The 13814-nt window shown below is 45.5% G+C and overlaps 1 protein-coding gene across 9 annotated transcripts in view; it reads right to left on the minus strand.

Moving 5' to 3' along the window:
• Positions 1-562: 562 nt before the first annotated feature.
• Susd1 (sushi domain containing 1) overlaps positions 563-13814 on the minus strand; it is a 125668-nt gene continuing 112416 nt past the window's right edge. For 6 of the 9 annotated variants that reach the window (XR_001784175.2, XR_003954993.1, XM_006538143.4 and 3 more), the window contains 3 exons: positions 11229-11268; positions 2073-2166; positions 563-1770 (listed from right to left, as the gene is read on the minus strand). Coding sequence is in view for 6 of the 9 variants with exons in the window: in XM_006538143.4 (XP_006538206.1) it covers position 1770; positions 2073-2166; positions 11229-11268 (135 nt within the window). In the remaining 3 variants the exon portion in view is untranslated. The remainder of the gene's footprint in view (positions 1771-2072; positions 2167-11228; positions 11269-13814) is intronic. The other 3 variants (NM_001163288.2, XR_390338.4, XM_006538142.4) reach the window with 3 other exon arrangements.

Below are 13814 nucleotides of genomic sequence, written 5' to 3' on the forward strand. Positions count from 1 at the left end.
AAAACCCACCATGTTGGAACATGTGTGGGCTTTATGGACAGTGTGATGGTATTTGAGTAGGTAAGCATCAATGATTTCGAAAGAACAAAGAAGCTGATAGCTTGGGCTCATGATTCAGGAGTCTGGGAAGCATGACACAGGCATCTTCTTGACTTCTGATGAGGGTCTCTTGATGCTTCAAAGCTTAGTAAACCCAGAAGGAGGGCTGGACTCAGGAGTACCACATGCTCTTGTGGTAACTAAGCCAGTCCCATCAGGAAGGAACCAGTGCCTCCTGACACTCAATTCAGCTTGTAAAAGTCTCAGTCCAATCAAATTTCACCAAGAGTTTTGTGGAGACAAATCACATTTATATTATAGCACCAGGTTCCCAACAAACACCCCACAAGCAAGCAGAAAACACCCCAGCCATGACCCTGCTGGTGCACAGTTCTAGATCCACACTCTTCTGTGTTCCACCCTGAGGTTATAACCACACCCCTTTATTTCCCATGCTCTTGTGTATGTCTAGCAAGGGAGGGGGTAGAAGAGAAAACTCACAACCTTGGAGTTGAGCTGTCTGTTTTTTTAAAATATTTTTTTATTATGTATTTTCCTCAATTACATTTCCAATGCTATCCCAAAAGTCCCCCATACCCTCCTCCTACTCCCCTACCCACCCATTCCCACTTTTTGGCCCTGGCGTTCCCCTGTACTGGGGCATATAAAGTTTGCAAGTCCAATGGGACTCTCTTTCCAGTGATGGCCGACTAAGCCATCGGAGTTGAGCTGTCTTAAGAGAAAAAGTTAAAGAATACCCAAGGGTTTTAAAAGTCAAACTTAATACACTCTACCTGTATATCCACATGGACAGTAAGCCAGCCTGGCCTATAGCTGATGTTTCATGGGCTATATGAACACAGTTTCAGTCATGGTTACTGGGATGTACGTAGGGTATGTTAATCACTGTTCTTCCTAATTCCTAAAACTCGTGTAGATGCTGACCGTGCGCTGGATGCTGCTTCAGTCCACTGTTCCTACATTACCACAAAACCCAAATAGCTCAAGGGAGGCACAGAACAATTTTATAGAAAATGAGTAAGAAAAGGGGGACAAAAAAGAGGAATGGGGAAGAAATTACAGAATGGGTTTTTCTGGAAAGCAGACATCACTTTTGGTCTCACACAAACGACAGGAATTATATCAAAGCCACGAAGGGAACCTGAGAGAGTAGCCAGGCTATTGTACTTTCTGGTATAGGCCAGGGGCGAATCCTAAAATGCTTGAAACATTTATTCATATCTATTCATATTTGTTCTCTATCTGGTGAGCTCCTTCATCAATTCCAGCCCAGACTTAAGCCCATCTCATTACCTGTTGAGGAGAACAGATCCTGAACTAGTTAGTAGATGAACTAATTAAAGGAAGAGGCAGAGGTTCAACATCCAATGTCTATGGGACCTGAGTCACAGGGTCTGTGGCCTGTCCACATCCAGTGTAAACAGGGGCTGACTCACAGGGTCTGTGGCCTGTGGTGTTACATTGGACATGAGTCTTGAGGTCACAGATATACAACTGATCCAGAAAGCACGAAGCACACATAAACTGCTCCCAAGTTTTAAGATTCCACAGAGATGGCTATCATCTCAAATTCAGGAATGAGGTCATGCTGGGTTGGAGAAAGTTTCAGCCCCACACCAGGGCTTAGGATGGGAGCCACACCACAGACGGGCCTGAGAAGCTGTCAGAACATCTGTGCATCATCAAGTCAGTCTTCCCAGGCTGAGCCATCTAGACAGAGACGGGGGAGAGAGGGCACAAACACTGCACACCCTGCTGTTTCCCCATGTGTGGCTCATGCCCAGGTCCACAGAGCCCAGGCAGGGAGGCTGCACAGGAGACCAGCCTTCCTGCTGGACTGATGGGGTGGTCATCACTATTCCAGCTTTTCCTACTCTCAGCTGCAGGGTCAGCCACACTGTCTCCTGGCTGCCTGAGCCCCGACCCTCCCTCATGCCCAGCTGTTCTGCATGACTCCTACCCCAGCCTCCCCCCAATTCCACTCATTCTTCAAAAGTGACAGTCTCACATACCACACTGCTGAGAAGGAGAAGAATGCAAGGATGGTCACAAAAGCCACGGAGCCCAGTCCAACACCCACCATCTGCTGCGCTGTGAGCGATGAGTCTGTGGGAAGAGACCACATGATGAGCCCACAGCACGTCCCATCACCACATCCCATCACCACGTCCAGTCACGACCCTCCTGGGAGAGCCATATCCAACTGCGCACATTCTGTTTTAATCTGAAGCTGGGCTTCACTTAACAAAGAATCCCAAGAATGCCTCCACAGAGCCCCTGCGTCCCCAACAGCTCCTGTGGATCTCAGGCCTCAGGAAACCACAGTTTCAAAGTATTTCTATCAAGGAAGCATAAAACCAAATCATACAGGGGAGAAAAAAAAGAACCTAAACTTGTGGACACACCAAAGCTACGTGAGGCGCGCTGTGTGCAGATAGATCCTCACTCCGGTCACTTTGATAGATTTTTATGGGTCACTTCCTTGCTGATGGAAGAAGTCATCCTGCTATCATTGGACTGCAGGCTTCAAAAATGTTAGTCAGTTCCAGTGGTCACATATAAATTTTATAAATTATAAAACCTCTGTTTTCACTACATTATCAGCAGGATAGTAGCACTCTGCTCTGTCCCACGGACTCTCAAAGGCCATGTGAAAGTCCTCAGAACATGTGTTCTATGTAGGAAACGTCACATGACAATTTCAGGGCCATCCCTGATTACAAATGGAAAACCACTCACATTTGTGGTGCACATTTGGTTCAAGAGACTTTATTTGGAGTTTCACGTCTCCAAAAAAGCTGTGATTTTTATTAGAAAACACGCATTTACCAGTCTGAGTGGCACACACTGTTGTAAGCATCTCACACAAGCTAACTCAGGCTCCTGTGGCAGTTAACTTGGAATGCCAATTCGGTTGGGTTAAGGGGTACCTGGGAGGTTTGGAAAGTATACTCCAGGGTGTGTCTGTGAGAGAGGGAAGACCCACCCTGTATATGGTCATCATTATTCAATAAGCCAAAGGTTTGGGTGAACAGCAGCAGAAGAAGCTGGCTGGCTTGGGCTTGCTTCCCTCTCTTCACTTCCTGGCCACTGTGAGATGAGCCTGCCCCAGCAATGGTGAGCCACCTCATTCAAGCCAGAGCAATGGAGCTGGTTGACTCTACACAGACTCCCCTGAAACTGTGAGCCCAGTCACATCTCTTACTCGCCTAAGCTGTGTTGTCATAATGAAAAATTAACTCGTGCATCTGCTAAGAAGTGTTTATATTCCCTTCTTCACAGGGGAGAGTCAGAGGCACAGAGTAATTAAGCCCAGCTCAGATATCAATAACCAGTTTAAGAGCAATTTTGTTCCAGTGGAAACCCTGTGGGGTCCAGGGCACCTGCAAGCACAGACATGGAACACACCACTTTTAATAGTCAAGGAAAATCCACTGTCTCAAAAAGTGTTACCCCAAGACTTTCTAGAAAAACATGGATTGACCAGCTATGGATAGATACACCTATAATCCCAGCACTTAAGAAGTCGAGGAAGGAGGATCATGATGTCAACCTGGGTTGCACAGTAAGACCCTATCTCAAAATTATGATAAAAGAAAAAAATTATACTTTTCATATTCAGAAGAAGAGGGCCTTGGCATTTTAGGATGTGAAATTATCAAATGGAAAGAGGCTAGTGAAAAAATTGGAATTTACTTGTATATTTTATGTGAAAAGACTTGACTATCAGACATCAAGGAGATGGTCTATTAGCATAGGAAAGAATATGGTAGAACAAAATACAGTGCACAGGAACAAACCCAGCCCCATGAAGCCATCTCAAAAGTTGAAAACTGGAATGAGGGTGTTCACGTCCTATCTCCACATCGTCCCTCTCTAGCAGTGGGACTTCAACCAGTGCATTGGCCATTGTCTGTTTCAGTTCCCACACTGAGGGATGCTCTAAGCACTTGAAAATCCTAACAACAGCACCCGCCTTCCAGGGTTACTGTGAGAAATAACGACTTGCCACATAGTACCAAGTCAGCATGGCAAATGTCAGCTACTGTCACCTTTTGTTACTATCGTTTTGTAACTTTCAAATAACTGAATGAGCTGATAAATGACCTATATCTGGAAAGGAGGAAAAATGGCTGATTAGAATAAAGTGATTTTAATCACTACAGCTGATTCCACTCATCAAAATCAAATTCAGGTAGATTAAAGAGATATGCTGAAATATGAAAGAACTGGAAAATGTTGTTGAATATATTTATATAATCTTAAAGTGGGTGAGAATTTTCTGGTTATATTGATTAAAGTGGGAGCCTTATAGGCAACCACACTTGAAAGTGTGTATTTTATATACACAAAACTACTACAATAGCTAAAAAGCATCATTTGCACAATCAGCGAGGCTTTGGTTTTTAAGAGAAAATGACCCCAGCACTCAGGAGGCAGAGACAGAAAGATTCCTGAGTTCAAGGTCAGTCTGCTCTACAGAGCAAGTCCAGGACAACTATGGTTACACAGAGAAACCTTGTCTCAAAACAAAACAAACAAACAAAAGCAGAGAGAGAGAGAGAGAGAGAGAGAGAGAGAGAGAGAGAGAGAGAGAGAGAGAAACACCGAGGAACAGAGACAGAGACAAGGAGGGAATATAGCGTTGGAGATAAAGGGGTTAAAGAGATTCTGGTACTTTTATGCTCTGAACACTTCTCCAGTTTTGGTTATCAGTATTTTCCTCACCTATTTCCTCCACACTTTAGTCTTTGATGAATGAAAATGCTGAACTGAAGGACCGTGGACTGGAGTCCATGCTGTGTGAGCTGTGGATTTGCTCATCAGGAGTTACTCCTTAGCTAGCTGATGTCGGTTTTGCATTGTTCTCCAGCCCATTCCTAGGCCTATCTACCGCCCTCATATCGCACACTCTGTCCACAGCGGTACTGTTAACTGTTAGCAGAAGTCAAAATACACTGCTTTCTGTCCTACTTCCTTGGCCAATGAGTGAGTCTGTGAGAGGAGAAAAGGGGAGACACCCGGGGCCCCTCATGCTCCACACTGACTCATTAGAGATGCTGTCACTGTTGCTATGCATGAGAGCCAAGCCATCACTTGGGCTGGCCCTGACTTCAAGCTACCTTCAGAATGGTGGCGCCCTCTTTGTACAAAGTCCTTGTTTACTGCTCAGCCCTAGCCTTCTCTTCCAGGTCTCACAAAGGTCGCTGGCAGTTGTTTATCTGGCTTAGTTGGAAATTGTGTGACTCCGCTGAACTTTAAACAGGTGGGAAGATACTGACACTCCTCACACTGCAGCAAGACAGAAGCAAATAGGAGCTGAGGACGCCAACTTTCCCCTGACCCATCCACTAGCAGCACCCACCTCCTCAGTGAGACATGCTATCCCTTGCGCTAGACATTACTATTGAAAGTCAGTGTTAAAAAGTAACCTTTAGGCTGATGAGACGGAGGAGCACAGGCTGCTCTTCTCCACTAGTGGAATTCAGTTCCCAGAACCCCTGCTAACCAGCAGCTCAGGACCACCTGTAATGACAGCTCCAGAGGACCTGACACTCCATTCTGGCCTCTGAAGGCACTGCTCCTATATGGCATACACTCACACAGACACCGTCACATACACAGATATAAAAGAAATAAGAAAGTGCCCTTTATTTTGCATAGCATCCTTGGATTTTGGCTCCCAGCACGGGTTTCCAGTCCTTGGCTACAGGTCTTTCTCGGTTTGCTAATCATACAACCTCAAAGTCTACAGCAGCGCTCATGGGTGTGGCTGTACAGTTTCATCCTCTGCGAATGCCTAATAAAATTTACAAGTGGCCACTCTGAATGATAGGCTTTTTATGGTCTTGCCATTCTCGGGCTCCCCTCCCTTCCAGTCTCATGCTGTGGGGCCTTTTATTTTCCCTCTGAATCATCTGCAGAATATTCTCTTAGAAACTCATGTGCTGTTAGTCATTCTTAGAGAAAGTAAATACACTTGAACTATAGCCCTCCTCTCTGCAGAGACTCTGCTTGGGAGCAAACGCAGCTTCTCTTTAATCTTTTACTGATAGAAAGACCACAGGTGTTGAAGAGGAAGTTAGACCCTGTGACAATCTTGACGACTTCCTCTGGGTGTGGGCATTATGTACACAGGTATGGTCATTTCCTGAAAGCAACTGTTGCCATCCAATGGTAGAAATAAATTAATGCCATGATTCAGTCTGGCTTGGGACACATCCAGAGAGCAGTTGGTACATTCATTTGAACACAGAAGAATAAGTAATGATTTAGTGTGTTCTTTTTTTTTCTGTTATTCTTTTTTTTAAAATATTTATTTATTTTATGTATACGAATACACTGTAGTTGTCTTCAGACACGCCAGACGAAGGCGTCAGATCACATTGCAGATGGTTGTGAGCCACCATGTGGTTGCTGGGATTTGAACTCAGGACCTTCGGAAGAGCAGTCAGTGCTCTTAACCACTGAGCCATCTCTCCAGACCTTTCTGTGTTATTCTTATCTGACTTCTCCACCATGGGCAACACAGAAAAGCGGGGCAAAGGAGGCGATAGATGCAGAGGTAATGTTTGATAAATGCTGAATTCATTTTATTGTAATCTCACACACTGCTCAGCTACAAGCCCACCCATTAGCTCAGTCCTGTGGTTCCCGGTTTAGGCACACTGTGACGGGTTCTCTGCTCAGCACCATCACCGTGTGTTAGTGGCTCACCCTCCCATCTGAAGGCTCTGGGGAAGAAGGCTTCAGAGTTTGTCCCCACTGTCAGCTTAATTCAGTCCCTTGAAGTCGCAGAACTTGGTCCACATTTCCTTATGGTCTATCAGCGAGGTCTGTCTCTGAGCTCCTGCCGACCACCTGCATTCCTTGCTATGTGGCTTTTCAAAGCTAGCAGAATATTTCCAGTGTCAAATATGGCCCACCCCTAGGATCTTCAAGACTTAAGTTCTGACCTGTAGACCCAAGTTTAAGGGTTTGTGTGACAGGTCAGGCTTATTGGAAGAATCTCCTTGCTGAAGGCTGCATCCTCAGAGTGCATTCTCCACAGCGTCACTTAGAACAGTCTTTGACTGACTAACCAGATAAAGGTGAATGCGGGGGAGTGGGGAGGAGAGGGAGAGGGAGAGAGTGACAGAGACAGAGAGACAGAGAGAGACAGAGAGATTCCCAATATCCCTAGGGAAACCTTTAGAGACAGAGATAGAGACAGAGGGAGACAGAGAGACAGAGATTCCACCAGTATCCCTAGGGGATTAGTTCCAGAAAACCCTCCCCTAAGAAAACAGAAATTTTCAATATTAAAGCCCCACATAAAATGTGTTGTGACTTTGCTGTCTCCAGATTACGTAGAATGGTGAAAACAATGTAACGCTATGCAAATAGCTGACGTACTATGTTGTTTGAGGAATAATGACAAGAGGAAAAGCCCTCCCACAACCAGCAGAGCAGCCACTGCTTTCCAAAACATCTCAGCCTTCAGCCCACTGAAGCCACAGATCCCTGGATCCAGCGGGCTGACTCCGGTACCCGTGTGCTCACCTTAGGCTTGTAGCTTGCAAAATTTCCCTGCCTATTTAACTTGACAAGTATTAAATCTGTGCTGCATTATTCAAAAAAAAAAAAATCTGATGGCTGTTGGATTCAATGTGAGCATCTAACGCATACTGGGCAATGGTCCAGTTTTTTGTTTTTGTTTTTTTCAATATTCTCCCCCAAATGTTTGAAACCTCACAGAAAAAGATAATCACCAGCTGCTCCGCAGCATGGGAGAACAGCTGAAGAAAAGGAGACAGAGGGGTGACCCTGAGGAGCTCTGAAAGGCTTTGGGAAGACGATGTTAGGTTTCCATCTTGAACAGTGAACTGCAGCAAGCAGCCCCTCCCAGGGAGCCAACAGGGCATTCAGGTGGAAGTGATCATATGTGAGCAAAGACATTAAAGAGAGAGATGGAGAATAGCTCGGATACCCGTAGGAATGGAAAAGAATGAGAGTCATAATCAGTGGGTGGTGCTGGTGTCAGAGGTCTCAGGCAGAAGGCTGGGAAACAACAGGGAACCCTAGAAGAGCCACCAATGGAAACACTAGGATTTCAATGGAAACACTGTGCATTCAGAGGCAGGTCAGGTGGCCACAAGCTGGGATAAAGAGGGGAAACCTGAACTTGTGTGATGGGAGATGAACCGGGAGGCTCTGCCATCTATTTGTCTGTGCTGCGGGGATGAAGGCCTGAGCTCTGTGTGGACAGAAATGAAAGGCTCGCAGTGTGCAGGCTGACAGAGAAGCGGGGAGTCACCAATGCCTTGGGTTTCATGCCTGTGTCTGGAGAATGGTCCCCGATTATAGCTTGCCAGCATCTCCGTGACTCAAGAGATCACAGACTCACAGTACTTTGTGGCTGGGAGGAATCTCAACCCAGGCAGAGGCGGCTGAGGACTAGCCAAATTACAAGACTCTGTGTGATCAGGGGCTTGCTGGAGTGAGGATTCTCAGGCCTCTGCATTTGACAGCACACACAATTCCCTGGTTAACGAGCTTTCTTGGTGATGGCACTGTGAAAAGGTAAAAACAAAACTCAGCACTGGCAAAACCAGAAGAGTGCCGAGCACTGTGCATCAAGGACCCGAAATAATCAGGGGATGGGCCTGCATCACACCCCTCTCCAAATTTCCTAGTGGGAGTTGTCCTGGTTAGAGTTTCTATGGCTGCACGATCATTATTTGGGTTTCAAGACTGCATCTCACCAAGTAGCCTTGGCTGGCTTCAAACTCAGTGACTGACCTGCCTCTGCCTCCCAAGTGTAAGGATCCAAGGTTCTCAGTAACGATTCTTAAGTTAAGGGTTCGGAGAAAAATACAATTAGAAAAGCCACTCAGATATTCTCAAAATCCTTCCTATGCATCACAGAGGACCAACTATGGCCTCTTCTGTTTCTTCTACCTGCTTTGAATCTCTCCCAATCACATCCAATAGTTTCCAGTAGGGTAGATCACAGCAGCTTTGTCTGTGTCTGAAAGCTTGCACATCTTATTCACAACTATATTTCCCTTGTGAGCACTCTATTCTGCCCCTGGAGCTCCCGGGTGTGCACTGGTACACACTGAAGGTCTTGGATGTTTTGGATGCTTGTTTCCTGTACCCTTCACTAAACTGCTTCAGAAAAGAGCTTGACCACAGCACACATCTCTGTTAAGATGGCAATCTAAGATACAAGCTGCCAGATAACTCACCTGGCCCAGCTCCAAAATCAGCTTTTCTACTCTTGTAAGTTTGAGGAGAGATAAAAAAAGGTGGAAAGTAAGATGAGGGGAGAGGCAGACAAACAGAAGCCTCCTTCCCTGAACCCTTCCTCCACATGTCCTGCTAAGGCCCCTCTAAAACAGAGCACCCATTGTAAAGTCCGTCCACCTCAATCCTGAAAGAGGTCACGCTGCCTCACCACTACAGCGGTTGTCTCCTGAGGCTATGCTCAGAAGTAGGGATGGGGTGTAAGGACTTAAAGGGGACACGTGTGGACCGTGGGCAGCATTCCTCAGCCTATTGCCAGGAATTGGTCCATACTCAGAGGTTATAAATTTAACAAGCTTTCTGGAATTAGGCACAAACTAATGGAATTCCTGGGAATCAATTCCGCTGGCTGGCTGCCTATGGCTTTTAAACAAACGTCCTGCCATGGGAGCCTGACAATCAGGGATCCGTGATTACTCAATCCGAGTTAGCTTCCCAACCCCTTTGAAAACTCAGTTCGTGGAAAGGGAAGGCTCTAAACACATCCCTCGTCAGCAAGAGCTAGATCTGGAGCCAACAGAAGAACTGCCCCATCAGGCAGACCAAGTCAGGAAGCCTGACTGATCATATGCTCGGGCTGCTGCCAGGACAGCCAAGGCTTTATCTCCCAGTGGGGGAAGGGGGCTGCTCTCAAGGGCACTGCATTTTGCCATTTGGTGTCATATACTAAAGTTTGAGAGTGATTATATCTTCCATGTATCAGAGTAGTACATCTGGATCTGATCAAGAAAAAAATATACAACCCTTGGATTCCCCAGCCTTGGAGCTGGATGTGGTAACCAACCTTTGAACTCCGTTCTTTCCCTGCATTCCTTTGGGGGTTTTGTCTTATTTTTTCCCCCTAGATGTAGGATAGTTCTATTCTGTAAATAAATTATTTTTATTAATATAATTATGCATCACTTAACAGTGAGGATGATTCTGAGAGATGCATCAGTATGTAATTTCTCATTGTGCAAATATCACAGAACGTTTTAAAACAAAATAGCATGAGTAGCTATGTCTCTAGCTGACACAAATTCCTGCCACACTGTTTTAGGCGGAGTCTTGCTATGGATCCCAGGCTGACAGTCACTGTCCTTCAACCTCTGCCCCTAAGTGCTGGGATTCAGCCATATATGGTCCACGCCACGCTCTAGGAGATGCAATCTTTTGTGCCTTCCCCTATATATGTAATCTACCATTAAACTCAATTGTCATTATTGGTATGTGACCGCGTGCGTGTGCATGTGTATGTGTGTGTGCACATGTGTGTGTGTGTGCATGGTGTAAGCTAAACAGTGGGTCTCAGGCTTCTATAGCTCTTCATTTTGGTCTGTAACAAGCTTTCCAGTGCCCTTAACCTTGATTAGAATCTTCCCCTCCTCTCAGTGTCATTCTGCTGGAACAAGTGCTCTCTCTCCCCAACAAGCCATATAACCCACACAACACCCAACACAGACTGATCGCTATCGCAAATCCAGGGTGACTCAGCCAATGGAAAGCCACCCAAGCTAGGAGGAAGAACCCTTCTAAACTGTAAAACTTTGTTCCCATTGAAGTTACTCATCTGGGTGTCTAGGGCTCGTCCCTCCTATCTCATGGCTACAGAAGAAAAACAGTAAGGGCAGTTGACACTGCCACGGGAGAGACAGGAGGCTGATAGCAGGGATGGTCCCATTCATGGCTCTTTATATAATTTCATGAGCTCCCAACTCTTCGGTAATGGCTTGAATATGTCACACCCTATGGCATGAGAATGTCTACATTTTTCTGAAGATGCCTTAATGTGTATGTCTGTCACCACCTGTGACAATTTAAAGCAAGTGTCCAGGATCAGATTGGTGCTGCAGATGGAGCATGGGGGAAGGACAGAGTGCACCGTGAGAACACGGCCTTACCTTTTACCTCAGCCCAGACAGCACAGGAATATCTTCTCACCTGGAAGGGAAACAGAGAGGTCCATCTAAGTAGGAGACACAGGGCACCATTTTAAACAGTGTAATGTGAGACACAGGGCATCATTTTAAACAGTGCAATTCACATGCTAAAGCCCACCAACTCTCTGACTCTTCATACACTAATTTGAACCAAAAAATCTTTAAGGTCTCATCTAGCTTTCATAAGTGTGTGTATTTATGTTTCGTGTGGCTAGGGTTTAAACCCAGTCTCATCCATGCTAGGCTAGGGCTTTACCATTGAGCCCCAACCCCAACCTTATCTCATAACTCAGCCAATTTTCACCAGTATTCAAGGGGCTGGCATGGGTTACACATATGGGAGTGGCTCACAGACATCACTTCTGTGGGTTTCCAAAAGATCTCAAAAAGCTTACACCAGGGGTAGACAATGGACTGTCAGGAGCGTTATTCCTAAGTGCCAGCTCTGAACAACCGGCATGGACTGCCTGAGAACTCGGCTGAGAATTCTGAGATTGCATCTAGGTTCTACAGAAAGTAGTGATGTGTGTGTTCTCTGCAGGCAACGAGAAGCTCTGGTATAATAATATTTTGCCTCAAAATTTGGAGCTGAGACAGAAGGAAGGACCATGCAAAGACTACCCCACCCATAGATCCATACCATAATCAGCCACCAAAAGCAGACACTATTGCATATGCCACCAAGATTTTGCTGACATGATCCTGACATAGCTGTCTCTTGTGAGGCTATGCCAGTGCCTGGCAAATACAGAAGTGGATGCTCACAGTCATCTATTGGATGGAACACAGGGCCCCCAATGGAGGAGCTAGAGAAAGTACCCAAGGATCTGAAGGGGTCTGCAACCCTATAGGAGGAACAGCAATATGAACTAACCAGTACCCCCGGAGCTCGTGTCTCTAGTTGCATATGTAGCCGAGGATGGCATAGTCAGCCATCAATGGGAGGAGAGGTCCTTGGTCTTCCAAAGATCATATGCCCCAGTACAGTACAGGGGAACACCAGGGCCAGGAAGCGGGAGTAGGTGGGTTGGGGAGCAGGGCGGGGGGAGAGTATAGGGGACTTTTGGGATAGCATTTGAATTATAAATGAAGAAAATATCTAATAAAAAAGAAAAAAGAAAACCAATAATAATAATAATAAATAATAATAAATAAATAATAATAATATTTTGTCTCTCTGGATGATGCTTAACAACTTCAGTCACCCAAAATGTGCTTTCAGGAAGAAAGCAACAAGAAAAAGCAAGAGACCTACAAACTCACTGGAACTGAGCATCTCCTCTCTGGTAATTGTCACTCACACAGCTGTCGATGGGGACAGCTGGGACTCTTGAATGTGGCTGAGGATTCAGTGCAGTTTCCCTAGGGAAGAAGCTATAGAGCTACCCTTTCCATCTCACTATGAGGCTCTCTTTCAAGTGACACATTGGGCATTCTGGTTTTTATGTTCTTGAAAAGGATTTTTAAAATATATTTAAATTGAAAACTTCTGGGAGGAAAAGCTTTAACTAGCCACAGGTTTCAAATACAATTCAATTTTGGCTTGAGGCTAGTTTTGAATTAGGAATGAAGAAATGCTTATGTGAAGACAACGAGAAGCAAAGGGCAAAGCAGGTAACGGAAACATTACAACCGAGAAACTGGCAGGGGCCAAGTGACGCAGGAAGATCAGTGAAGTGGTGTGCCTGGGTCAGCTGCACAGTTTATAAAACTCACCCTGCAGTAGCTGGAGCAAGGAGTTCAGTAAAAGCAAGAGACAAGAATCTGAACAAGTGATGGGCAGAGAAAAGATGGCCAACTATGCACAGCGCTGGTTTTAAAAGAAGAGAAAAGAAAGTGATTTTAAAATGGCATTAAGGTGACAGGACTCATCCAAGTTGATAACAGAGCACACAAGAAGGTGAGAACTCGGGAGAAGACACGCTTTATTCCTCCCTTAGCCTCGGGACAGAACGGGGCTATTGATTAGGATGAATACATAAAAGGAAAAAATGGAGATGTTGGAAGACTTATGCTTTCAAACATACCGTGAAGACAGGATGTAAGTCAATGAGACAGACTCCAACATCCACCAATGAATTCTTGATATATGTCAGATATGTTTGAGAGAAGTACCTTTTTTTTTTTGAGACAGGGTTTTTCTGTGTACCCCTGGCTGTCCTGGAACTCACTCTGTAGACCAGACTGGCCTCGAACTCAGAAATCTGCCTGCCTCTGCCTCCCAAGTGCTGGGATTAAAGGCGTGCGCCACCACACCCAGCATGAGAGAAGTACTTCTAACATTTAGTTTGGTCAACTCAATACAATCTAAGAATCACCTAGAAAGAGAAACCTAGAGGGTCTGTCTGCATCAGGTTGGTTTATAGGTATACCTATATGCAAGTATGGGGAATTGTTTTGATCATTTTATTTGACAAGGAAGACCCAGCCCACCATGGGTGGCACCATTCCCTATATTTGGGTCCTGGACTAAATAGTAGTGAATAGTGATCTGAGTAATATGCATGCATGCACATTCTCTCTCTGCTCTTTTCTGGGACTAGCTGC

Source organism: Mus musculus, chromosome 4 (genome assembly GCF_000001635.26).
Source record: "Mus musculus strain C57BL/6J chromosome 4, GRCm38.p6 C57BL/6J".
Lineage (NCBI taxonomy): Eukaryota > Metazoa > Chordata > Mammalia > Rodentia > Muridae > Mus > Mus musculus.